At 58.1% G+C, this 25,846-nt stretch overlaps 6 protein-coding genes across 6 annotated transcripts; all 6 read left to right on the top strand.

The window, feature by feature from the left end:
- Positions 1-1,482: 1,482 nt before the first annotated feature.
- Positions 1,483-2,919, top strand: LMJF_35_2980 (putative chaperone protein DNAj; the record flags this gene model as incomplete). Its single annotated transcript, XM_003722644.1, has 1 exon — positions 1,483-2,919. One exon carries the CDS (start codon positions 1,483-1,485, stop codon positions 2,917-2,919), a length of 1,437 nt encoding a protein of 478 aa, XP_003722692.1.
- A 4,220-nt stretch (positions 2,920-7,139) lies between these two features.
- LMJF_35_2970 (conserved hypothetical protein) lies at positions 7,140-8,285 on the top strand (the record flags this gene model as incomplete). Its single annotated transcript, XM_003722643.1, has 1 exon — positions 7,140-8,285. The coding sequence occupies one exon, from the start codon at positions 7,140-7,142 to the stop codon at positions 8,283-8,285; it is 1,146 nt and encodes a 381-aa protein (XP_003722691.1).
- A 1,274-nt stretch (positions 8,286-9,559) lies between these two features.
- Positions 9,560-11,239, top strand: LMJF_35_2960 (conserved hypothetical protein; the record flags this gene model as incomplete). The annotated part of the gene is made up of 1 exon (XM_003722642.1): positions 9,560-11,239. One exon carries the CDS (start codon positions 9,560-9,562, stop codon positions 11,237-11,239), a length of 1,680 nt encoding a protein of 559 aa, XP_003722690.1.
- Positions 11,240-12,817: 1,578 nt separating this feature from the next.
- Positions 12,818-15,970, top strand: LMJF_35_2950 (conserved hypothetical protein; the record flags this gene model as incomplete). Its single annotated transcript, XM_003722641.1, has 1 exon — positions 12,818-15,970. The coding sequence occupies one exon, from the start codon at positions 12,818-12,820 to the stop codon at positions 15,968-15,970; it is 3,153 nt and encodes a 1,050-aa protein (XP_003722689.1).
- An 828-nt stretch (positions 15,971-16,798) lies between these two features.
- LMJF_35_2940 (conserved hypothetical protein) lies at positions 16,799-20,467 on the top strand (the record flags this gene model as incomplete). The annotated part of the gene is made up of 1 exon (XM_003722640.1): positions 16,799-20,467. The coding sequence occupies one exon, from the start codon at positions 16,799-16,801 to the stop codon at positions 20,465-20,467; it is 3,669 nt and encodes a 1,222-aa protein (XP_003722688.1).
- A 3,530-nt stretch (positions 20,468-23,997) lies between these two features.
- LMJF_35_2930 (putative dolichol kinase) lies at positions 23,998-25,659 on the top strand (the record flags this gene model as incomplete). Its single annotated transcript, XM_003722639.1, has 1 exon — positions 23,998-25,659. The coding sequence occupies one exon, from the start codon at positions 23,998-24,000 to the stop codon at positions 25,657-25,659; it is 1,662 nt and encodes a 553-aa protein (XP_003722687.1).
- Positions 25,660-25,846: the final 187 nt, after the last annotated feature.

The following is a 25,846-nucleotide window of genomic DNA, read 5'->3' as shown; positions in this document are numbered from 1 at the left end:
GCACAGTATGACCTTCTCCCCCTTCCGACTCCCACTCACACCTCGCACAACTCCTGCGGGCACACTTGTGGTTTGATCGCCGCTAGTGAATTGGTTCGGATAGCGCACGTGGAGGATATGCGCTGACTGTAGATCTCTCTATGGCATGTGAGCAACCAACTCGGTGTGAGCAGCGTCTCTTGCTGGACCGCTGCTGCTCGTGTACTGCTAAAGCTTCACTGTGTACTCACACGGGTGATTGTGCAGTAGCTTACCTGCCGCGATATGCGAAAAAGGGAAACGAAAAATGGTCTACTTTCTTCTGTTATCTGGAAAAGAGGCAGAGGAACGAACATGAAAGCACGCCGAACCGGATGCCCGCTTCACCTTGCATAGGACGTGAAATTGCGCTGCGCCAACTCTGAACCCCTTTAACCCGTGTCTACCACTCTTTATTCGGCTCTCTCCATCTTGCGTCGCCGAGTGTCACTCGATGATTTCGCTGCACGGCACAAAAGAAAACAACCGCAAAAAGGGCTCTTTTTTGTTTGTTGTCAGTTTCCCTTCCCTCCGTCCCTCTCACCCCCAGGTCCTCAGCGATTGAAGCATCTCTCATACGTACGCGCGCACGCATACACACACACACACACACACATAACCACGTTTGGCAACAGATCACACCGCATACGCCCCAGTGGGTTTTTGTGTGTTAGCGTCCCCGTTGCGCCCAACTCGCCAGCACATCAGCAACAGCAGTAGCGGCAGCGGTCTTCACGCCGACATATTAGCCCCCCCCCCCGTGCGTCTTTCACTCGTTTGCTCGTTGGACGAAGTTGCTCCCCCTTCCCCCGTCGCCCCTCCTACACACGCGCACACACCCTCCTCATTTCGCGTCTCCTCTCAATTTTTCCTCCTCCCTTCTTTGTGTGTTTCTCTCTTCCTCTCTGTCTGTCTCGTCTCTCACAGTTCCTTTTTCTTTTCGTTATTGATAGCTGCAATCTAAACGTGTTCTCGTGTTCTTTTTCTCCGTGTGTGTGCGTGTGCGCGCGCGCTGCCGTGGCCACCATCACAGACGTGCACCGCCGTTTGACACGTGTGTGTGTGTATGTGTGTGTGTGTGACGGCTAAGTCTGTTTTTCTTGTTTTTTTTTGTTGCGTTTCTGGTAAGGGGAGGAGCATACGGCAACCCTCTACGGTGCGGATATTGCCGGGGCTGAAAGGCGACACGGTGGTGAGACGCGTGGTGGTTTCATACCAACAGCAACCCAAGGAGACCACCCGAAAAAGGCGGGGAGGAGTGGACAGAACGCGACGCGCTTCTGAGTCGCGGACGCTTCTCGCATCTGGCGCTCGCCCCTTTCACAGGATTCACGTCACCCTCTATTTCACCCCCCCCCCCTTCCTCGCTGTTCGGACCCGTTGTGCGGTCGCTTCCAAACACACCGACGTGTACACTCTCTCGTCGCGAACTCTCTGGATTTCTATAGAGCCTTGCCATTGGCCATGTTCCGCTATCTCTCCGCGTCGACCGCGCGCAGAGCTGGCGCCTGGGGTGCGGGCGCGTCCCTTTCTGCCGCACCTGGCGCCTCCAGCACCTTCTGTTCTTCCACAAACCCTGCTCGTTTGTACTCGAGCGGCAACAAGGACTACTACAAGATGCTCGGCGTCGACCGAAACTCCGACTTGAAGGATATTAAGAAAGCTTACCGGAAGCGCGCGTTGGAGACCCATCCGGACCAGGGCGGTAACAAGGAGGAATTTGCAGAGGTGGCCGAAGCCTACGAGGTGCTTAGTAACCCCGAGAAGAGGAAGGTGTATGACCAGTACGGATCCGAGGCGGCCACGAACCCGAACATGGGCGGCGCAGGTATGGGTGGCTTCGGCACCGGTGGCCGCTCAGCTGAGGACATCTTTGCTGAGTTTTTCCGCGGCGGAATGGGTGGGATGGGCGGATTTGGCGACATGTTTGGCGGCGGCCCCGGTGGCCGTCAGGGGACGCCCACACTCCAGCCGCTGGAGGTGCGGACGCGGTTGACGTTGGAAGACGTGTACAAGGGCGTGACCAAGACGATGCGCGTGAACCGCCCGCAGGTGTGCTCGGATTGCACTGGCTTCGGCACCAAAAGCAAGACCGAGAAACCTAAGTGCACCCAGTGCAACGGCTCCGGGCACGTTGTGCAACAGCACCGGATGGGCCCCGGCATGGTGCAACAGACGATCTCAGAGTGCCCGCGGTGCCGCGGAACCGGTACAGTGGCGAAGCTGGAGGACCAATGCCACAAGTGTCACGGAAAGGGTTACCGCACCGTATCGCAGGACGTCACCATTGAAATCCCAGCCGGGGTGCCGTCGAATGTGACACTTGTAGTGCGCGGCGAGGGCGGCACGATCCCTGGGGCGCCGCCAGCGGACATGCACTTGCACATCGAGCTAACTCCCCACCGTGTCTTTCAGCGTCGCGGCAACGACCTCATTGTTAACAAGGACGTGACGCTGCAGGAGGCGCTTCTGGGGCTGCACATGCCCCTGAGGTTGCTCGACGGCCGCACCGTCAACGTGGAAACATCGGCCGATCAGATTTTGAAGCCAGAAGGGGTGATCAAGGTTACTGGAGAGGGCTTGCCTGGCACTTCCGGAGAGCGCGGTGATGTTTACATCTTCACGCACCTCAAGATGCCCAACAAGCTGAGCGATGAGCAGAAGGCGCACATCAAGAAGGCGTTCGGCACACCCGGGAAAGACGCTGACGCGTCGCCCGGCAACACTGTGAGGGCACGGGTGCTGCGCGAGTCTCGCGAGCAGCTGGAGGAGCAGAAGCGGAGCCTGTGGGCTTCGCAAGAGAGTGGTGGCCACAGCGGAGGTGGCGGTGGCAGCTCTCGCCGCTCGGCGGGAAGCACGCATGGTAGTGGCGCGCAGCAGGTGGAGTGTGCGACGCAGTAGTGACCTTTTTTCCTCCTTGTTTGCACGAGTCTTTCAGAAGGTCCTCCGTCTCGAGACCAGTGACGAAGGGAGGATGGCAGTGAGGGAGTGAGACTGAGAAAAGCAACAGCGTACCCATGGTGCTCTCCACTCAAAGAGTAACAGGCAATAGGCGGAATGGCTTGTCTCTGTGAGTGTCCGAGACACTTGGCTTATGCCTACCGTTCCCGGCCGGTGCTGCCGTGCACTGGGTTCTCTTCTCCGCTTTCATTGACATCTTTGCTGTGCGCGATTCCGTTCCCCTTCGCCATCACTTACACGCCCGCTGCCTATGTGCATGTGCGTGCTTGGCTGCGCGGCCGCTCGGCCGCAATCGTGCCCCCCCCCTGCGTGTCAAGGGGGGGGGGGTCAGCTCTCGTGTCCTCTTTGCTCGTCACGTCTGTGACAGCCAAGGGTGTAATCCATCGCTGCGTTTCCATTTCTGTCATCGCTTTTTCTAACGCGTTGTAGGTGTTGCGTGCATCTGTTTTTTGGTCGCTGTTCTTCTTGACGCCTTTTGTGTGGTTTCTTCTGTTCTCTCCCGTTTCCTTTTCTGTTCTCTCTTCCGGAATCCTCCAAAGGACAAGGCCTGCCATATGCACATCTACCGCTTACTCGCCACTACGACAGACCTTCACATCTATTACCTAAGCCTCTTCTCGTAATGTGCAGAAAAAAAAAGGAGCCCCCCAAAACGAGCAAAGACAGCAAAGCCACGCCAGTGCGCGCGCGCGCGTGTGTGTGTGTGTGTGCGGGTGCAGTTCGCTTACATGTAGCCGAGTCATAGGGAAGGGGAGGGGTATGAGAGAGATAATGACAGACTGAGCGACAGACGATCTGGGTGGTGTCCCGGCCGCCTGCTTCCCTTCCCTCGTCTGCGGTCATGCCCCCCAGCTGAGGTGCGAACTGGAGCTGTGGCTTTCCCTTTCCGAGACCTTGTCTTGATGCGGTTGTGTGCGAAGAGGGAAAATGTTCTGGTACGTCCCCACGCCCCTCGCACTACACACGGCTTTTTTTTTCGTTACTTTTCTCCTCTTTCTTTGACAAGCCCGCCCATCTGCCCGCAATGCTGTAGCGCCGCACTCTGCGGGCGCCATCGAATATCTCTGCCTTATGGACTACTTCCATCCTTTTTCCGGCCCCGCACCTCTTCCCCCTTGCCAAGCTCCCTCGCTGGTTTCCGTCACACCCCGTCCTCTGACAAAGGGGAGAAAGGGGGAGGCGAGGACAAAGGCGCCCATATTCAGGTCTGCGCTGAGTCACTTGGTGCGGTGTGTTGCAGCGTCACGACGGGCGATGGCGTCCACCTGCAGGGTCGACAAAAGCGGTATAGACGCGACACCACCTGCTCGCTCGTGCCGCAGCTCGACGTTTCTCACTCACTAATCATCGTCTGGACGTCTTCTTACTCGGCGTAACGATCTTCTGCGGGTGCACTTCTCGGGTCCCTCTTCTCTCTGTCGATTTCTTTGTCGAGGTGTTTGTGACTGCGAGTGAAAGTGTACGCGGTGGCGCGGAAGCTGCTGAAGGCACTGGCGTGATTCCACGGTGAGCAACGGTGTCGACGGTACAAAAAGCCTCCGAGGCGGTGAGGAAACCGTCCGCAAGCTGTGCCCTTTCGGTCCCCGATGACGACGACTGTGACCTGCAAACGCTTTTCGACGTCTAGCACCGCGGTTCCGAGCAACATGCTCTGGAGTGCCCCTTGCGAGAGATGCTTCCTGGCTTTGTGATCGCCGTTGTGCATGTGCGATGACCCTCCGGCCACGCGGGCGACGGCTCGGTGAACAGCGGTCTTGCTGCGCAGCAAGCCCAAGAGGTCAAGCCTGTATGTGCCGGTGAGTCATGGGATGGGGGCTGCAATCTTCGTCACGCGTGCGAAGCTCCTGCAGCCTCGGCCAGGTGATGAGGGCAAGCCCACAGAAAACCCCGTCGCCACCGGCGGCAGCCAGTGCGGCACCCCTGCGCTGAAGGACGACAAGCGTAAAGGGGCTGAAAAGCGGATCGTCTACAGCGATGGTGCGGTGGCTTTGGATCAGACGGGTGATGCCGGTGCAAGTGACTTTGCTTGATCGCACGACCGTCAGACGTGGCAGGCGCCGCGCATTCATCAGCGGCGGCGACGTCAACAGAGTCGTTCGCACCTGTGCAAGCGACTACGATGCCCGCCACAGTTGCCACCAAACGCCCTTTCGTGTTGGCGGACACATGGAGAAATGACAGAACTCACTGCCGGTGGCGCACCTGGAATAGGCTGTGTGAACCATCGTAAGTGTTTGTGGCCGCCTCTTTGAGTGGGAACGGATCCCCTTGGTGGGGGCGTCCACAACTGCGCCGGGCGGAGTAGCCGAGTCGCCGGCTCAGCGAAAAGAGAAGCACGGTCTCAACACCGCTGGCGGCCATGAGCTGCGCCAAAGCACTGGAATGGCGCTAGCAGGGCCGTGCCGTGCCTGCATGCATCTCCGACCTCATCTGCGTGAGCTATAATGTCCAGTCGCTCGCATGCGACGTGCAAATCTTCAAGGGTGTCATGTGTGTGTCGACTGTATGCACCTTTGACTCTTTGTTATGGTCCGATCGCGTCGCAGCCGTGCTGCACCTTCATTCCCTCGCGCTCTCTGCCCTTGCATGGCTTTCTGATACTTCCTGTCGATCTCTCGGGCACTGGAAAGTCCACGTACGGCCGCGCTCCGCCGTGCTTCTTTGCCACGACGCGTGAGACACAGCACACGGCCGTGATCGGCCTCAAGGGGTCGCCCCTCGCAGAAGAACGTTATGTACGAGGGTGACGCGTTGAGCTGCGTCGCTGCAGGTGTTTTCAGCCCACTTCGTGTGCCGCACACTTTTCTTCGCATTTCCCGCTTGGCAGGTGTCTGGCGCCACGTTGGTCAGGATCAAATCCTCCCTGGCATCCCTGAGACGTTCGGCTTGGAAGCCAGAAAGCAGCAGCCACACGGGGCGCTGCTCGCTGCGCTTGAGACATCGACGGCTGTACCACGAGATGTTTCAGGACGAAAACGTAGCGGCTCGCGTTTCAGTGACCAATTTTGGCGATGCTGTTGTGCCCTTGGTTGTTGTTAACTGCCGATGTTGTGTCTTGCTCTCTTCGTTGCGCCACTCTCCACAGCGGTGGAGCTGCTGGCCCATGCTAAGCAACGCCAAGTTGCGTTCGAGTGTTACCTCACGTTCCTGATGGGGGGAAGCGCGAAATAGCGGCGCGATACTAGCTTTGCGTGCGGAGAAAAATGCGAACGGAAACAGCGAGCAGGACTGGCTTGCTGACAGCGATGACCAGCGCGCATTGTCTGCCCCGGGCGCCAGTGGCCCAGTTGCAAAAGGTGTGGATGCAGCCTTTCCTGATGATACAGAGTGCTAAGTGGGCGGTCGAAGTACTCGCGCAGCTACCGCCTGCACGCATTCCCGCAAACTCGCTCATCGACGGTGTCGTGAGGCGTCTCGTCGAAGCACAGGGAAAGGGCGGTGGCTGAGCTCAGTGAGGCCCCAGGAGACGCAGATGAGAGCCGAGGCCGCTCGCGAAAAAAAAAACGCTGAGTGCACCAGTGAGCTGACGACATGAAGCGCCCTTGAGCGGCGGGCTCCCTGCTAGCGGTGAGTGAGAACAACACACGTGTGCGCCTGCGTCTATGAGGGTGCCTCTACTGCGTGGCGTAGTTAGAGATGGAGGCGCGTTGGCCGTCTCAGTCGCACGGCTGCTCTCCCACTTCACCAAACAAGCAAAACGCATTAAACGACAACAACTGCCAGGCAGTAGCGTCCCTCCCCTCTCCCTCTCCCCCTCTCTCCGTACTCGTGCAAAAAAAAGGAGTGCGTTGTGCGAGAGCGGAAGCAGTCGCAAGAGCGTAACGGATATTGCCTTTTGGTACCCTGCCTCCGCGCAACCACGAATCGGTGTTCTTCACCGCAGTGGTGCAGGCGGATGCGGCTCTCTGTCCATCACCTCCCTCCTGCCACTGCAGCTTTCCCGACAGCGACGCGGAGACCTGGACGGGAGCAAATAGGGGGTACTCGATGGCGTGCAGGTATCAGGCACATGTTGACTCCCCGACCCGAGCGCACCCTTTGCTGAATTTTTGCGTGTTATGCGTCTCCTCTCCCAACACACACATATACACAAACATACATACATGCACAGATAGATAGACGGAGTGTAGCTGTGCACTGGAGGGCCGGAAATCATCATCATGTTCAAAGCTAGCGGGACGCTCGCAGCGCTTCTCCCATCGCTGAATTTCGGCGTGAACAAGACGGACTTTTTCACGAGTCTTTGGAACAAGCCGCAAACACGTGATGAGCGGGTGAAGGAGTACGTGCCAGAGGTGCTGGAGGAGAGTTTCGAGCAGCAGCGCGCGGTGCTGGAAGAGAGCATGTCGCGCGATATTATTGTCGAGCTGGGTAACAAGATCCTGCAGGAGATCGACAGCAAGAGCCCCACTCCGAGTATCGCACCACACCTCAACAAGCTGTTGCTCGAATACGGCGTAAAGGACGTGATTGCGCAGCGGCCTCTGAGCTACCTGTTGTATCCCAACTCCTCCGCGCTATCGGCTGGTGAGCAGGCGCATGAGCTCGTGTCCAGTTTTCCAGACAACTTCCGTGCAATGATCGAAGAGGTGGAGCGCAATGGCTGCTCCGCCAAAGCAGCTACCCCCGCGTCTGCCGCGCCAGGGGTCCATGCGCCCAAGGCAGCGCCTTCGGTAGCAGCAGTAGGGCACGAGGCCACGTCAAGCGTGCAAGTTGTCAGTGGCACGGCTGCGTCGGGAGAGGAGGCGACGTCCACTGTGGCTGGTGGCCAGACCCCTGGCAACGGCGCGGCGTCCTTGCCGTCGCAGCAGCGTGCAGACGGTGTGATTATGGCATCCGAGGATGAATATGAGCCGATGGATATCACAATGTTTGTTAAAGTGGCTGCGGGCATGGCCATGGCGAACCTGCACTGCGGCGACATGCGTAACGCCGTTCGCTGCGTTGATGCTGGAATCGCCCACGCCAAAGAGGCATCGCGACTCGGTGGGCTGCTGGCACTGAAAGCGGGTTTGCTCGTGCGTCAGAAGAAGCTTGCGGAGGCGGCCGAGTGTGCAAAGTTGGCGGTCGAAGCCTCTGGAAATGTACAGGGTTACCTTCACGGCGCCTACGCGCTGCACAAGCTGGGCCGTCCGGAAGAGGCGGTGGCGCTGCTTGAGCGGGGGCGCGAGGACCACCCCATGAACACGCAGCTCGAGGCCCAGATCGAGGCCATTCAAAAGGAGCTCAAGCTCGCGCTCCCGGCATCCCCCTCCTTTTCATCGGCAGGAATGGGGGCAACCCAAGAAGCGCTTCCGGCGAAGTGACCTCCGTCAAGCGTAGCAGGTGCGTCAGCGTTTGTCTGTGCGTGTGTGTGTGTGTGTGGAAAGGTGTGGGGGTAAGAAAGGGAAGACAGGCTCTTGCCAAGAGAAGACCCCCTTCCCTCCTTTCTTCTTGCTCTCCTCCCTCGAGCTAGCGGAAGCGCTTTGAAACGTGCATCTTCCTGTGAGCCTGTTCTCAGGTCCTCTGGCTTGCTTGTCAATGTGGAGACGGCGACACAAGTGCCGCTGTGTTGTTGTGATGGTCTACGTATCACTCCCCCCTGTGCCGAAAACAAAGCGTATGATGCAGAGCTGTCGGCATGGACGATGGTTTCGCGACCACGCCTTTCTCCACTCCCTTCACCCCGCTCCCTTGAGCACCTCGAGTAGAGAGGGAGAAAGTGGTGCGCAACTTCTCCCCTTTATCGGTGCATGCGCTGCCTGCCATTGGTTGCTTCACCTACCAACAGTAACAGAAAAAAAACGCATTCCGTGTAGATGTGACACAAGTCAACCACGATCCTGCGGGCTTGTACCGTTCACGGTGGCTCCCTGTTCGTTCGCCCTTGCCTTTCATTCCCTTCCACCCCCTCCACTTCACCATCTCTGCACGCAAAAAAAAAAACACAAAAATGTGCACGCCCTTGCGCGAGGTGGGCTTGCCTTGATCTTCCTTCGCGAACGACACACAAAAACAGCAAGAGAATCGGTACAGAGGCATCTGCCATCACTGAGAGCACGAGCAAAGAGGGGCTACGTACCAAGAAGGGCACGAGGTGTGAGGGAGGCATAGGCGGCGCGCGCGAATCGCTCACGGCGGAAAAGGGCATCCTCCGCAGCATACGCGTTTCCAGTGGCGACGCGCAACTGCCTTGTCATTACGCCGCTGGCCACTGCATTTTGTCTCTCCGTGTGTCCTCTTCTCGTCTTTACCGCCTTTGTTTTTGCTAGGTTGGCTCGTCACGACAGTGCCGCGCTATAATAGGGGAGCGTTTTTCATTGCGTTCGAGTGCGCACGGGGCTACGACTCCATGAGAAAGGCACACGAACCAGTTCTCCCCCGCCCCCTCACCACTACCACCACCACTACGATCACCACCACCCTGCTTTCGGTTTTTGTTTTCGGCGGCGGGCCGTGCACGTGCGTTCCAAAATTCGCCATCGAGGGGGTTTGTGGAGCGAAACCCCACCCCTGTCAGATGCACTTGTGGTTCTTCTTTTTCGTTTCTCCATTTTGTTTGCTGTTTTGCAGCTGCCACTAATTTTCTAGAAGCAAAGCCATGGGGACCGTTATCGACGAGGGCTCCCAATTCCACGAGGTGAACGAGTCCTTCGTGAGATACCGCAAGAAGGAGACCGCCTTCACCTCCAAGTCAGAAATTTTCTACAACAAGGGCAACGAGCACAGCTGCATCAACTGCTTCCTCGTCATGCGGCTGGAGCGGCACCCGAGCGGGGAAGAGGTGGTAAAGATTTCCTGGTCCTACCCGTACACGCCGGCGACGTCGCTACTGAGGTACCCGAATTTAGGCAAGTTCGCGATGGCAAACGCCGGCACCTCGTACACGGTGGACCAGCTTAGCTACACGTTTGTGCTGACAGATAGCAAAGGCGTTCGCGAGTATGGCCACACGACGGCCTTTGTGAACGGTGAGGCTGTTGTGACCATCTCTCCATACCCGTGGTGCAACTTCTTTTATCGACTCGCCTACCTGTTCGTCACAAATGGGCAGGAGGGCGGACAGAAACTCGTGAAGGCTCTGTGCAAGTGCTCCACGCCGCCGTCGGGAGGCATGTTCAACACCCCGCTCGACCTTGGCTTGACTTTTAATCGCCCCTATGATCGCCTCTGCTCGTTCATCGACACGGCGCCGCTAGACATGCTCTTCATCTTTCCTAACATGGACGATCTCTTCTCCGTTTTGGCGGACCTGATGTTGGAGAAGCACATCATCATCGTGGGCCCGAACTTCTCCATTGTGTCGAATGTTGTCATGTCGCTGCAGGCGTTGGTTGCCCCGTTCGACTGGATGCATATTCTTATTCCAATTCTTCCAACCTCACTGCTCGACGTGCTGGCCGCGCCCCCGCCGTACTTGGTCGGCATCCTCACGTCGCAGCTACCGCATGTGGCGCGTGTACCACTCGACTCGGTCGTGGCGGTCCACCTCGGCCCCGGCGGCGTCTGTGAGCGCGTTGATTACCAGAATGAGACCCGGGATCATCTGCCGCACTCCGGCAAGCTGAGCGCGCTGCGGACAGGGCTGTCTATACTGCGGATGCGGCACCCAAAGGACCAGACGGTGCGCGACCTATGTAGCTTGTTTCTTACTTACTACGCCTCTCTCTTTGGCGAGATCGTGCTGAAGGGGAAGCGCGGATATAAGCGTGACAAGAGGGCGCTCGGCAGCACGAGCGTTTTCTTCGAGAAGCTGCTTTGCACGCAGAGCTTCACAATCTTGAGCGAGGAGGTCAAGAAGGCGCTCGAGTCCCCCAACTCTAATGACTGGATGGACAACGAGTTCATCGTCGCCGCGGTGCGCGGACAGCGGGGCATGTTCCCAGCGCACTACGAGGCCCTTGTTCAGGAGGAGAAGAACGGTGGCGGGTTTATTGAGAAGTACGAGGACTGTTTTGGTAGTAAGGAGAGCTTCAACGGCTTCACAGCCGCCGTGCACGGCTTTGGCGGCCATCCGCTGGGCGTTGGACGCCTCTTCATTAGGTGCTTGTGCTCCCGCTGGTGCGGCTCCGACTTGTCGGAAGAGAACGACGACAGCTACTACCCGGGTCGTCGCATGGGGCAAGCGATTCTGCAGCACCGCTACTATTCCTCCTCAGGCGAGGCCCCTGTAATCACCAACGAGATGATGATCGATATGCCATCGACGCATGCGTCAGCGCCGGAAGGCGCGCGCGAGTTCGAGGTGTCCGTTCATGCCATGACGTCATTGTCCACCTAGACATGGCCTGCCGAGCGCCTCCCTTGTTGAGGGTAACGGTGATCACATCCTTGCGAGCCAGGTGTCCATGCGGATAGGCAGCATTGCCTGCCCATCGACACAAACGGACCACGCGCCGTTCTCATGCCACATGAGTGCGCGCGCGCTCGACGGAGTGGCGATATTTTTTCTTTTGTTGTTAGCTGCCCCCTTGTGTGTGGGTAGTGGTAGGAGAGAGACAGACGTTTTGTGTTCTTCGTCTGCGCTCACCCTGTCGCTATCTTTTCGTTTCCAGTGATGTCCTCTGAGAATATCGATGCCTCTGATGCGTTCACGGGTGCACGTTCGCCTACGCTCACAGGTGAGCTGTGCACAGAATGTAAATGTTCTTTCTTTTCGCGTGTCTTCCGTTCTGCCATGGCTGTTTGCTAGCTTGTTTGGCTCCCCTTTCTTTTTCGGTACGCAGGTGTGGCGCCATGTTGTATACAATACGTCTCTCTCTCTCTACCCCACGTTCCCTCTCCTTTGCTGGAGTGCTGTGACATGCGGGCCCACGTGGAAGGCAGCTCCACCCTCCTCGGGCTGGAAAAAAAAGGTTACTTTCATTGTTGCAGCGTCTCTAATCTTGCGAGGTGTATCATCCCGTCGTCTTAGCGGCTGTTGGGTGTCGTTGTTGGTATGCCTTACGTGTTCCGTCGAGCATCTTTTTCTCTCGCCTCTCTCTCTCTCTCGCTGGCACACGCTCCTCTCCCCCTCCTTCCTCCCTCCATCACCATTTTCCTCTTTTTTGTTGTTCTGCGTCTTTCCTCCTCCTCCCCTCCCCCGTTTTTACCTTCACTCTCTTGCTTTGTCTCCTCACCATCTTGAGTATCTCCGTCCTCTGGATGAACATAGAGGCAACAAAACGAAAGGGCAATCCCCCTCCAACAGCAACAACAAAAGAATTAAGGGCTGGTTCACCACTCCTTTCTATGCTTTGGGCTCTGCGACTCCTCATCTTTTCTAGAGACGACTGCTTGCTCTTCCACGCGCTGTGGGTGTTGCGGAGTGGAATGAGTCACCCAGTCGTTAAAATCGCGTTTGAATCTCACGCAGCCGTTCTTGCAGGTCGACCAAAGTGGCGCCGTAAAAAAAGGGGGGAAGCATTACTGCTTCTCGCAAAGACATGCAACTCGAGGGAGTGTTAACGCTGAGTTCGTGAGGCTGGTCGGCTGCAATGCTTCTTTCCCCCCTTCCCCAGCACACTTTCTGTCTAGTGGGGCGGTCCACGCAGCGACCACGGCATGCAAGCACACACACACCCACACACACCTGTTGCCACGCTGGCTGCATCTTCAGGCTTTGACCTCTTGCGGAGCACCTTCTACCTCCTCGGCCCTCAATCTCTTCCTTTCGCAAACCACGCATTGCAGCCCCTAGTGCACTCCATCATTGACGAGCTGAGTCCGCGCAGCATTGAGGATGCCGCGCGCCGTCTGCTTTGCCGCGCAGGTGTTCCTGACTAGGCGGCTGCGCGGCAGGAGCCCTTTGCGCGCATCCGCACGCTCTCTGCTGAGCTCGTCCAGCACCACCGCTGCTCTCACATCGTCAGGTACAGCAATGGTTGGACTCGAAGGTGCTCGCCACTACGCCATCCTCGCCGCTTCGAGCACTTTGTTGCGCTCCCCGGCCTCTGGATCGGCGTTTCACTACCGACCCTTTTCGAGTGAAGATGAGGCGGCGCTGGCCTCTGTGCTGTCGACCAAGCCGCGCCATGTCGCGCGCCACATCCGACAGTCAATGCTTCACTCGCGGCGCCGCATCGCCCAGTTCCGGAATGCCGTGACGTACCTCATGATTTCGCTTCAATCGAAGCTGCAGCGCAAAGAGATGCGGCCCGAGGACGCCACTGCGATCATGGAAAGCCTTATGCGGGAGTGCGTCGACCTCCGTCAGGGCGACATGGCTCACCTTCTCTTTCGCGCTGCGATTCGGTTTCGCAAGTATGGGCTCAAGATCAGCTTTCCGTTTGTGCGGTACCTGTACGAGTCCTACAAGCGAGAGAGCGCCAAAGAGCTGATGCGTAGCATGGCCGAGGAGCTAAAGACGCAGGAGGAGATGAAGGTGCTGGCGGTGCTGGCGTATCAGTTCAGTGGCCAGCGAGACGAGAGCGTCGCCTTGTGGGAGACGGTGCCGAAAGACAAAGTTACCACAAACGACTACTGCGCCGTGCTGGACGGTATGGGGATGACTGGCTGCTTCAACGACGTCGTCGACTTTGCCGAGCGAGTGGTCAAGGACGTCATCGCAAAGCGGTGGCATGGCATCGACCTGCACGTCGTCGTGTCGCACGCGGCAATCGCAAGCCGCGGCAGCAGTGCCGCACTGCACTCTGTCGTTCGCCTTGCGAAGGACCACCAACTCACTCTCTCCGACAGCGCCGTCGGCGCCCTTGCACGGTCGCGACTGCAGGAGAGGAGCGTGACGTCGATGGCGGATGTGTACAAGGTCGAGGCGGCATTGTGTGCCGAGCTTAACCGCGTGTCGCTGGGTATGGCGGGTGACTCCGCTATCATCGCGAAGTCGAGCGAGCTTATGGCGCGCAGCCACGAAACGGGCGATGACGTGATGCTGCAAAAAGTGGGGCACCTCCGCCGCATGGTGGAGGACGCCATCACGAATGACACAATGGACGACCTCGATCCTCTGTTCGCGTCGTCGCTGCTCCGCGGCTTTGGCGTTTTGGGGCGATTTGAGGAGATGCGCAAGTGCTTTGATCTCCTCGACAAGGCTGGCGCCGTGAAGGACCATAAACTCTACGATGAGATGCTGCGATGGTACGCCCACGCGTACAATCTGAAAGACGTAATCGCCCTGAAGGAAGAAATGACCCGCAAGGAGGTGTACCACACGACGCAAACGTACCAGAACGTCTTTCGTGTCCTGGACCGCTATTATCCCCGACTCGTGGAGAAGTATCTGGCGGAGATGCGCGGCCGAGGCATGCAGGTGGACGGCTCCATGTACCCGACGCTGGTGCGCGTGTTTCACGCGCTCGGCGACCACGCCAAAGTCGAGGAGCTGTTCCGAGAGGCGAAGCGGAAGGCGGAGAAGGGGGCCACGTACAACATGAGTCCGTCGCTCATTGTGCAAATGCTCCGCTGCTACCCAAAGGACATCGTCCGCGGCGACGCCATCGTGCGCGACGCCGAGCAGTACGGCCTCCTCGTCAACGAGATGGTGCAGGCAGAGGTACTGAATTACTACGCAATGAACGACCGGCCCGATGCGATGGAAGCCTTCATGGCGCGGCTACCGTACAAGACGGCGAACGTGTACCGCGTGCTGCTGCGCAATGCGACGCAGCACCGCAACCGCGCGCAGTTCAACGTCGTCTTGAAGGAGATGGAGACAAAGCAGGTGCCGTTGAATGAGCGGCTCTTCAGTGTCATTGTGACCTCGCTGGCCCACTTCCAGGACACGGAAGGGGTCCGCGAATACGTGCACAAGGCGCTAGGGAGCAACCAGATCCACACGCCACTCTTTTTCGCCGACGTCGCGTCGGCGTTCGAGAGACTCGGCGACGCGGACGCGGTGGATCAGTGCTGGGCGGGCCTTCTCGAAAGCAAGATGACTGTGACGATGCCGGTGTACAATCGCTTCCTTGACGTGTATATGACGCTCAACAACATGGCGAAGGTGCAGGAAATTTTGGAGACAATGATGAAGCTGGTGCCGCCGAATCCGGTGACCGCCACGACGGTGGTGGACATGCTGGGTAAGATGGGGCGTCTGACCGAGATGGAGGCGATCCTCGACGAAATGTCCAAGTCTACAAACGCTGTGCCGACGCTGGTTACGTACCACCAGGCCATGAACGCTTACGCAAAGTGCGGGGACGTGGCCAAGATGGAGGCCGTGCGCGAAAAGCTGAAGCTGGAGGGCTTTCAAGAAAACGCTGTGACATACAACATTTTGTTCGAGGGCTACGGCCGGGCAAAGCGGTTTGAGCACCTGCTGGAGCTTGTGGATGAGCGCAAGGAACGTGGGATTCCGATGGAGGAGTTCGGCTACGTTGTGCTGCTGAACACGTACGCCCGGGCCCGCATGCCCGCCGAGGCAGAGGCACTGGTGGATGAAATGGTGAGTGGCGGCACCGTCGTCTTGAGCAGTCGCTTACTAGCCACCGTCGCCTCCACCTTCAGTCACATCGGCAACGTCGAGCAGATGCAGCGGTACATCTCGTTGCTGCTGTCGCACCCCGATTGCCGGGTGCGAGACGTCGAGTCTGTGTACAGCATCTACGCGCGCTTGAGAGACACCGTCAAGTTGCAGGAGCTGCTGGACGCGGCAAAGCTGCCGAAGACCGCCCTCATCTACAATACCTGCGTCAGCGCCTTTGCCCGCGCCGGCGAGCATGCGAAAGTGGCGTTTCTTTTGACCGAGATGGAGAAGCAGGGATTCGCCTTGAGCCGCAACACGAGTATCATTCTGAGTAGTCTGCTGCTCAAGGCGGGCAAGCTGGAGCTGGCACAGACAGTGCTGAAGTGGAAGGGGCTGACCACAGCAGACGTGGAGGCGGGCAGAGCTGCTGCCTCTAACGGCGCAGCGGCGTTTTCGTCGCCCGCGTATGGCGACAGTCCCTCGTGCCCTTCGGCGGAGGGGGACGGAGAAGTGGATGCGGACGAAGCCGACCTATTGCTGCGAGACATGGACGACCGCATGGTTGGCCGCACCCACGAAGTGGAGAGCGACGAGCCCATGTGCAGGTGATGGTGACCGAGGTGTCGCTGTGGAGCGGGGAGGGGGTGGGAATCGGCAAGCGGTGACAACTTGACCGTTTTTTTGTTGTTTTGGAAGAAGCGGCGCGCATTCGTTGTTCAGAAACCGGTGTGGGTCTCCTCGGATGTCCGTCCAGGTTCAACGCAAGCATAGCTTCCGTGCCCTCTAGCGCTCTCCGTTTTTGGTTTCTTGTGGTAAACACGCTCACAGATGCCACTCGCTATTCGATCAGCGGTTCCCTTGCGAAAGCCGGCGGGTATCAGTCGCTTTTGTGCTGTTTGTGCCGAGGCGATCGATGCCATACCGAGGTGACGTTCCGCCGCGCAAGTTGGTCCTTGCGCTTTGAGCTTTCGCGCACTTGCGGACACAACGGGGGCGCCATGGCGCAGCTTGCTCGCACAATGGTCTTCAATTTACAAGCTGAACACACTGATTTCTTTGCTGGTGTTGGTGGGGCCCTCCCGCGGTCTCACGAGCCGGTGATCCTCACACAGCCGCGAAACTACCGACGTCCCTGCTCTCCTCTCTTTTCTCCCTCTTTCAGACCTCCCCCAACCCCTCGACAGCCCGCTCTGTGTGCTGTTATGGATTGCTGCTCGTGTTCTCGCCTTTTCTTCATTAGCCGCTTGCTTGCTTGGTTGCTTTGGAAGACACTGCGCAGATTCAACCCAGTGCAAAGAACCGCCGCGCGGCGCCAGCTGTGACTCCTGTTATTGTGCGCGCGGTCCAGCTGCTGGTGTGCGCCCCTCGCTACGCACAGAACAAACCACGACCGTCAAGTGCAGGTGCTCGCACGGTTCATTTGGTTTGTCTTAGTCAATGAGCAGCGAGCCCAAACCAGCAGAGGCGGCGCCTCCACCGGCGTCGATAGAGGAGCACGAGCCGGCACCTTCAACTTTCTCCGAGTCGACTGCTGACGGGGCAGCGCTGTCGCGTAAGAAGCAAAAGAAAGCGAACAAGGTGATGCAGAGGATCAGAGTGGTCGACGGCAGCGTTGACGTGCGAGTGCAACACACGAACGACGACAGCGTTGTCAGCAAGCGCTCTGCCGTGGCACACGAGTATATCCGCGACAAGTTTCTGCGACATTTTGTGAAGAAGCCGTCACGACGCTCGCCGCTGGTCAACCGCGGCTACTACCTGCGCATGGCGGTGATGACAGATCTTGTAGTTCGACTCGTCCAGAGCTATCTGGAAGCCCCGGAGCGGCGGGCCGCAGTCTACGAGGGCGCACCGTGCCCTCCACCTGTTCAGGTTCTCTCCTTAGGCGCTGGCTATGACACGTTGGCTTTTCGACTCCTGCTGGACTCTGTGGATGTTTTTAATATGGATGAAAAACGTCCTGGCGCGCCAGCGTCTTCGTCGTGCCCGTCGCCGTCCACACCCGTTTCCTTTGCCGGAGGGGAGGTGCTTTTCATCGACGTGGATTTTCCCGCGGTGCTAAAGTCGAAAGCAGCACTCATGGCTGCCGCCCCTCCGAAGACCTTTCCGGCAGACTGGCACATGACGCCGCAGAGCGAGGAATGCCCGATTCGAAGTCCTCACTACGCCGCCGTTGGCGTCGATCTCCGTATCGCCTCGGCGGAGCTGCTGCCGCGCCTCCACCAGCACGGCCCCACCGGGTTCGCGGCGACGAACCCGACCATCATTTATGCGGAGTGTGTCATGCAGTACATGCCACATGAGGATGCGGTGCAGCTGCTCGGGCTCCTGGCCACAAGTTTCCCAAACGCCGTCGTTATGGCGTACGACCAGGTATCGCCTTTCGACAGCTTCGGCCATGTCATGCAATACTCGTTGCGCCAAAAGAGCAGCCCACTGCTGGGCATTCAGGCCTGCCCGGACGGGGCGCACATGACGCGCCGTGCATACGCGGCAGGCATGCGTCGCGCGTGGTGGGGGGACTTCTACCGCATCTCAACTTTTTGCTTAGCTGGTGCGGAGCTGGGGCGGGTGGAGGCCCTGGAGGACTTTGACGAACTCGAGGAGTGGAGCGAGATGTGCGAGCACTACGGCGTCACCATGGCAGTTACGCCAGCGGCGTGGGACTCGGTAATCACGAACTGCTGTGCTGCCCACAGCGCCTTTGTGGAGTACTCGATTGATGGTGTGGCATGCAGCAAGAGTGGTGAGTCTGTGCCACAAAACGTGGGGCGTTTCAAGGTCGAGCTGCACAATTGGCCCTCGGCGCGCTACGGCTTCGAGGGGTGGGGCAACGGCGGCGTGGCAGTCGAGCCTTTAGCAAACGGCGACCGTCTCCTCGTCTCTTTTGGCGGCTTCGTCGCGGGAAAGCAGCACCAGCGCGTCAGTACCGTGTACGCGCACAGCCTGCAAGAGGGGGAGCTGCGTGTCGTTGTCGCCGGCGAGGACAGCGAGGGCGTGGCGACAGCTGAACCAACGGCCCGCGCGGCGCATCCCCCACCGTTGGTGTTTCACACCTTCTCCCGTGTGGCCCCGCGCACGTTCCTCGTTTGGGGCGGCCGCACGAATCCGTCTGCGCCGTCCAACGAAGCCTTTTTGCTCACTCTCGATGTGCCGCGCATGGTTGGTCTAGACACTACCGTTGTGGCGCGCTGGAGGGCGCTGAGCGTACGCTGTGACAACGGACGCCGGTGCTGCCCGTCCCCTCGCTATCGCCACAGCATGGTGAGTCTCGGCAGCACGGGAGATGAGGCGACACTTCTACTGGTGGGCGGCAAAGCTGCGGGCGCCAACGCCGCGGCGGCGCTGGAGTGCTTTCGCGTTACTGTGTGCATGCGCCGCTTCAGCATCTCCTACGAGGCACTGGACTGCGCCGCGGCGAACGGCCTTTCGCCGCCTCCGCTGCACTCGGCCGCAGCCACAGCACTCTCGCACGACACAGTACTTGTCTCTGGCGGGGTCCTGTTGGGGCAGAATGCGTGCAATCCGCATCTGTGGCAGCTGCGGCTTTCCACGAAGGAGTGGTCCCGCGTGCCGGTGCGGCTCGGTGAAGGCCGTTACTCCCACTCGCTAACTCCCGTCACTGTGAACCATCAAGACTACCTCCTCGTGCTGGGGGGCAGCAGCTGGACGGAGAAATCCCGCTTACCGCCAGCTCTGCTAGTCCCACGCTCTCTTCTCAGTAGCAGTACAGGCGGTGAAGCTGCGCCAGCCGTTGCCGTCACGGTGTCGCTCCCAGCAGATGCGCCATGGTGGTCGCGCCATTCGTGCGTTGCCCTCGGCGAAGGTGTGGTAGGTGTCGTTGGTGGCGGCTATACTTGCTTCTCCTTCGGCACGTTCGCCGCAAAGCCGAAGCTGCTCTGCCTCGGGGATGCTGTCGATGAGAGCGCGTGGCGCTCCATCACTGCACTAACTGCCAGCGCGAACGTGGGGCGGGGCATCGGCGCCACAAACTCAACTGCGCAGGAGCCCGCGTACTCGTATGACGAACTCCTTTCGAAGCCGTGGTCCGCTGTGCGTGAGGTGATGCACTACAGCGCAGCCGCGTTTCTGGAGGCAGCTACTGCGTCCGCGCAGCCCGTCGTGTTCCGCAACGTCCCTCTTGGCTCGTGTCTGTCCACCTGGGGCTCCTCAGCGTACTTGAAAGAGGCTGAAGGGAACGCTACGGTGTCGGTGCACGTGAGCGTGGGGTCGCCACAGCTGGACTTTGTGCGCAAGAACTTTGCATTCCGTCACGTGACGCTAGCGCAGCTGGTGCAGCACGTCGAGGACGCGACGCAGCTCTTTCGCACGACCCGTGGCACGCCAAGCGAGACGTGGTACTACCGCTCCGTTGCCGCTCACATGAAGACCGAGCGCTCCAACTTGTGGACGGACTTCCCAGCACTGGGCACGGACTTTGTGCTACCACCTGGCGCGAAGGAGTACATTGAGCCACGACTGCATCAGTCCTGTTTGCGCATGAGCGCCCCGCCGCTGCAGCTTTGGACGCACTATGACGTGCTGGACAACGTCCTCTGCCAAATTGTCGGCACGAAGCGTGTGGTTCTGTTCCCGCCGAGAGAGTATAACAACCTGTACGTGACGGGCAGCTCCTCGGCGGTGCTGAATGTGGACGCCCCGGATCTCGTGCGCTACCCTCGCCTTATTGCAGCTTGCAAAGCGGCGCAGGAGGTCGTCCTGCGACCAGGCGACATGCTCTTCATCCCTGCCATGTGGTTTCACCACATTACGACGCTGTTGCCGGACGCCGAGTCGGCGGAGAGCGCTGAAGGGACGGCGATGGCCCCATACAACATGAGCGTCAACGTCTTCTATCGCCATTTCAGCGACACAGCCGTCTACGATCCGAAGGACCTGTACGGGAACAAGGACATCCTGGCAGTCACGCGCATTCGCGAGGACCTGCAATCAGCTGTGTACGATGTGCTGGGCAAGGTGCGTCTCACACCGGCCAGTGACGCTCCGCACGTGCCGTCCAACTACGTCGAGTTCGCGCTGCGGCATTTTTTGCAGGACCTGGAAAGGACCGTGGCAGCGATGGCAGACGCGCATCACGACACGTGAACGTCCCTTGACACTCAGCCGCCTGCACAGCGGTCGTTGCACAAAAAGAAGAAGGGAGGCACCGCCACCTCGTTGCGCACTGGACCGCACTCCTCCCTGCGTTCCTCTGCCGCATGGCCTCACTTCGTACTTCTCGCGCTGTAGCTCTCTCCGCCGTCCCCTCTCCTTCCTCGGTCTGTTAAATTAAGCAAAGACCAATGACGTCGACGTTTAAGATGGTGCCCTCTCTCTCTCTCTCTATATATATATATATATATTGCGCGGGTGTCGGTGGTGGCTGTTGCTTCATCATGGAGACTCCCTCCCCTCTCCCCCTCTTCCCAGCGCTTTGTCTCTCCCCTCCCTCCCTCCCTCCATCCGAGCATGCCCATTCCTGGGGGGTGGGGCGACGTCCTTCGAAGCGGAAATGAGAATAGAGATGACAAAAGACGTCAATTCACATGTGGCTGTCCATGGGAGGTCAACTGACAGTATAGTAGACGCCTGTCCCAGCCACGTAGATCCCTTCGTCCTCTCCGGCACTGTGCATCTGCGAGTCATCGCTCTCGTCGCTGGTGTGTGCGTCTGCTCAGAGACGGCTTGACCCTCCATCGGCTCCTTCTGCTTACACTTCTAGGTGATGCCTGCAGACGCCGTCGTCTGTAAATGCATACGCGCGGGGGTGCTCGTCGTCGTGTGAGTTTTTCTCCTTACTTTATCCTCTCTCTCTCTCGCTGTTGTTTCACACCCGTCTCTCTGTCTTGATGCTCACTCCAGTTGAGGTGCCATCTTGTGTGCACATCTAGGTGTCGCTGCTCTCCGGCTGCTCCTACTCCCACTCGACGTCTTAGCACCACATGCGCTGTTTTTGCAGTGGCTGTATGTACAGATAAGCACACAAACACACACTTTTGCAGAGGCAGTCGCACCTCCACTTCCACTTGGCACGTCACTCTCTGCCTTGAGAACCAGATCTCTTCTTTTCCCTGGATCGAAGCGCCTCTCCTCTCTGTTTCCAGTGCGGTCGCCAGACCAGTAAGGGCAGCCGCACAGACACACACTGTCTGTCTGTCTGCCTCTTTCATCCGTCCACTTTCCTCGCCGTCTCGGCTTTTCACGATCACGTCGGTGCCGTATGGTTGGCGCGCAGGCCCTTCTGCATTTGATTTGTGGGGGTTTCTCGAGTGTAAAGTCCATCTTGTCGTGCTCCGCATCTGTGAAGCCACTAAAATAAGATGGAAAGAGAAGGGGCGCAACGTCGTTTACCGTGTTACTCGTTCTTCGCCCATGGAATGTTTCACAAGCTTCTGTCGTTGCATCGTCGAGCTGCCCCAATCGTGCGATTGGTTTGTGTGGTTGTCTGGGTGTGGTGTGCCGGCATCCATGTTGGCGTGGGTGGGAGTGTCTGTGGGATTATCTAGCTCCATTGTTTTCGCCTCGTTTTATTCCGCTTTTATCTTGACCCCCTCCCCCCTCTTCCCCGCGTCCCCTTTCCTCTGTCGCTACACACATCCCGCTTTTGTTATTGGTCCCGCACACCTGTTCTTGCTATGGACGCATTGTTCGTCCTTGTCGACGTCTTTTGCCTGAGCAGTGTGTGGCGTCGTCTTCTCACACATAACCTCACCCGCACACGTGCCATCTTCCCCTCGCTTGCTTTATCGTTGCTTCGTTCTGTTTTGCGCTTCTTCACAGTCGCAGCACGCTGCCTGCCACATCTGCTCTGCCCCTCTCTTTCGTGGTGCCCTCTTGCCGCTTGCAGCGACCGCATTGCTTATTGCCTTCTTCGTTTTTCGTATGGCTCTATGGGGTGCCTTGATGTCTGCTGACCTTCTTCTTGGAATCGCCTCTCTTTTCAATCGATTTTGTTCGCGATGGCGCGCAGCAGCACAGACGGTGTACGACTATTGTGGAAACAACGACAGAAGAAAGGAAAAGGGGCGTCAGAAGTGACGCGCATCCAGCTTGGGCAGAGGCGGACGGAGACTTGAGTGGGATCGTACTGTTAGTGAGCGGCACCGTTGGCGACCACGCAGCGCCCCTCACTCCCAGTCTTCCTCTCTCACACCTTCCCTTTTCCTTTGTTACCCAATGACATTCAGGTCTGCTGCATCTTTTTCACAGCTCGAGGTCCACCGATGCCGCACTCGCACACTTCCTCGCGGGTTTTCTACCTCCACTTACGCGTTGTCCTTACCGCCGATCAAGCACTCTCCTCTGCGCTCCGCTGTCCCTGCGTGCTTGAGTGAGTGTGTGTGTTCGCACGTTCCCCTTCTCTGCTCGTACCCCTAGCTTTCGAACGGAGGCCGAGGTACCCTTCTCACAAAGACGCACTGTAGGCTTTGTGCAAGCGCGCCTCTGATGTTTGCTTTTCGAAATCGATTTGAACGTGAAGAAAAGAAGGGGGAGGATGACCGCAAAACAATGTCATGGTGCGGAAGGAGTCAACGTACTCTCCGTCATCCACGTGATATCCTTCAACAGCCGTTTATGCTCTCCGTATCCCCTGTTGTGTTCTTCCGCTCATGGTTGATGTGGACGGATCGAGTCATCGTACATGTTTCGCCTCTCCCTCCCCCCCCCCACACACACACGCCTTCTTGCGTACCCAACATGGCAGGGGATCCCCTCTTGGGGTAAAGAACAGGAAATGGGGAGGGTGAGGGTGATACGTAGGTCTACCTACTCGCGGGTGGTGTTATCCGATGATGCCTTGAAAACAACTGAACTTTCATGGGCCGCGTTGGCAGCGCTATGCAGTATCGAGAGTGTCAGTAGGGAAGAGGATACCAGATTGATGAACTTCTCCACGGAAGCAGGAAGCTCGCCAGATGCGAGGACGAGTTTGGAACCATGTAGTCGAATGCGTTGTGCTTCTCGTTTCAGATTCTTCTCCTTCTCCCCTCCCCATGTATCTCTCTGCGTTTTCGAACTCCGCCAGGGGCGCAATCTGGTTGGGCAGCAGCACTCTCGCCCACCGGCCCGGCCTGTTTTCTAAATTGATCGCCACTTCGCGTGTTCCTTATCTCTCTTGTCATTTTCCGTTCCGTTTTTCTCTTTTTCGCCTTTTCCGTGTTCTCATCTGTACTTTTTGAGTCGAGCGCTGTTGTGTGCGCATCCAAAGGGGCAACCGAACGCAGCGCCCTCACACACGCGCGACAGGCGTCCGGCGTCTTGCGTTGCCCGTGTGTCGGTGCTCGTTGTCTTTGTAGCGCTTCTGCCTGAAACTTGTTGAGTATTTTCTTTTTTTTTTACGTGTTCCGCGTCCATACGCACGCATCTTAGATCGCATTACACACATACCCACCCGCTGACCGACGCCACCATACACACGAACGGTCACACGTATAATTTGAATGAAGTATCCCATGTATTTCCGAAAGTCGCCCGCGGCGGACGCGAAGAATCCTCCGTCGAGTTCGCGTCCTGCGGCGGATGCGGATGCGAACGCAGAGCGTCCCCGGAGGCGAATCGAAATCTCTTACTCATCAACACTGTTGTTGATGTGGGCGTTTTTGCTGGCGCATGTCTCGTGGAAGGCACATTTTCGAATGCAGGCGGGCAGCATTCTTGTTCTCTGTACCGTGGCCCTCACGTCGGAGCACGGTGAAAGTCGGCTGCTAATGCCGCTTATTTTCTTGTCCGAGCGCTGCCTTGATCACGCGATGAATCTCGGACACTCGCCGATTCTGTTCTATGCTTCGACACTCCTTTCCTACCTCTCTTTGGTCGCTGCAAAGGCCGAGAGGCGCGGGAAGTCGCCGCGTGACCGAAACGTAGTCGCCGAGACGGTCCTCTACGCCGTCGTCGGCTTGGCGGTGGTCTTTTTCATTGTGCGGGATAGGGTCATATCCCTCGGCGGCATCGCGTACGTCTTGTCAGGATACATTTTCTTCTTGAAGATGTTGCCCGTGATCGGCGACAACGAGGCGATCCTCATCGGCTCCCTTGTTGGCTTTTACTTCTGCGACATTTGCGTCAACAACAACCTTAGCTTCGACGGTGGTCGGGAGTCGGTGTTATCGCTGAACGCGCCAGGGTACCGGACGTCGTACCCGCACATTGCGAGTCGCGGCATGATTCTGTGCGCCATCTACATCGTCATACTCGTCTCCGTTCTTTCGAGATGGTGCCTCATCCCGACCAACAAAAACTCCAAGTCGTCGCGCCGTCGCGTCAGCCGCAAGCGCATCAGCATCATCTTCTGGGTGTCGAACGCGGTGGTCGGGGTCATCCTGGCCCTTCTCATTAGCTACCAGTTTCGCGACAACGTTCTTCGCTGGCTCTTCGCCTACTTTGTCTCCAGCCGCTTCCGCATGTGGACACTCGTATGCTGGTTTACGCTGCTGCCGTTCGCAGTGTACCTCGTGGACGCGCTATCTATGCAGCTTCGGCCAACGGTGCGTCGTAAGCTGTTCCACTTCATCGGCGTCGTCGCTTTCACTCCGGCGACTATGATTGATCCGCCATTTATGGCGTTCGCGTTCTCCACGGCTATCAGCTTATGCGTCTTGGTGGAGGTGGCGCGATACTACAATGTGTACGGCTCTGAGTGCATATCGCGCTTCATGGCTCGCCACATCGACGACCGCGAGCACATCGATAGCGTCGTGCGCACCCACATTTACCTCCTCGTCGGGTTTGGCATCTCTCTGATGATGCGCTGCAGGCAATTATCGATCGATGGCCCGCCGGTCCCAGCCATCATCGAGCTCTCCGTCAACATAATTCCAGGCATTGTTTCGCTTGGCATCGTTGACGCGTGCGCGGCCATCACCGGGAGCTCGTTGTTTCTGAGCTCCCGACGTACGCTTGGACGATACCTCAAGAACGGGCTCTTCACAGAGCGCGCTAACGCGTCAATCACGCACAAGACAACCACCGGCACCCTGGGGGGACTTGTGTGTGGCTTGGTTTTCTGGGGCGTGATTCTCGCGATCGCTGAAGTCCCCATCACAGGCCCTGCGCTCTATTCGTTCACCATGATTGCCGCGTGCACTCTGACCGAGTGCTTCATCGACGGCGTCGACAACCTGCAGCTGCCTTTGGTCGTGCTAGGGGCTGTGAACAACCTGTTCGCACTACTGCTACCGGTGGAGGATTTGTGGGTAAACCCTGCCATCAGACGGCCTAACCCCACAACGGCGAGGTCGATGGCCAATGCCTTAGCGTCGCCGTGGAAGGGCTTCTCTTCCCCTGTGACGAATTCTTGATAAAGCTGGATGTGACAATACTTCATTGCTTGTGCTGCCTGTTCACCGATTCGTTTTCTCTTGTTCGTTTTTCTTGCCTCTGCTGTATTAGGCCAGTGCAACATGCGCGGCTTTTACAGTTTGTCCGTGAACCGCAATGTCACAAAAACAAAGAGAAAGAAGGAGTGAGGTGCAACTTCAAAAGTTG

Source organism: Leishmania major, chromosome 35 (assembly GCF_000002725.2).
Source record: "Leishmania major strain Friedlin complete genome, chromosome 35".
Taxonomy (NCBI): domain Eukaryota; phylum Euglenozoa; class Kinetoplastea; order Trypanosomatida; family Trypanosomatidae; genus Leishmania; species Leishmania major.
Note: the sequence above shows the minus strand (reverse complement) of the source record. Positions and strands in the feature narration are given on the sequence as shown.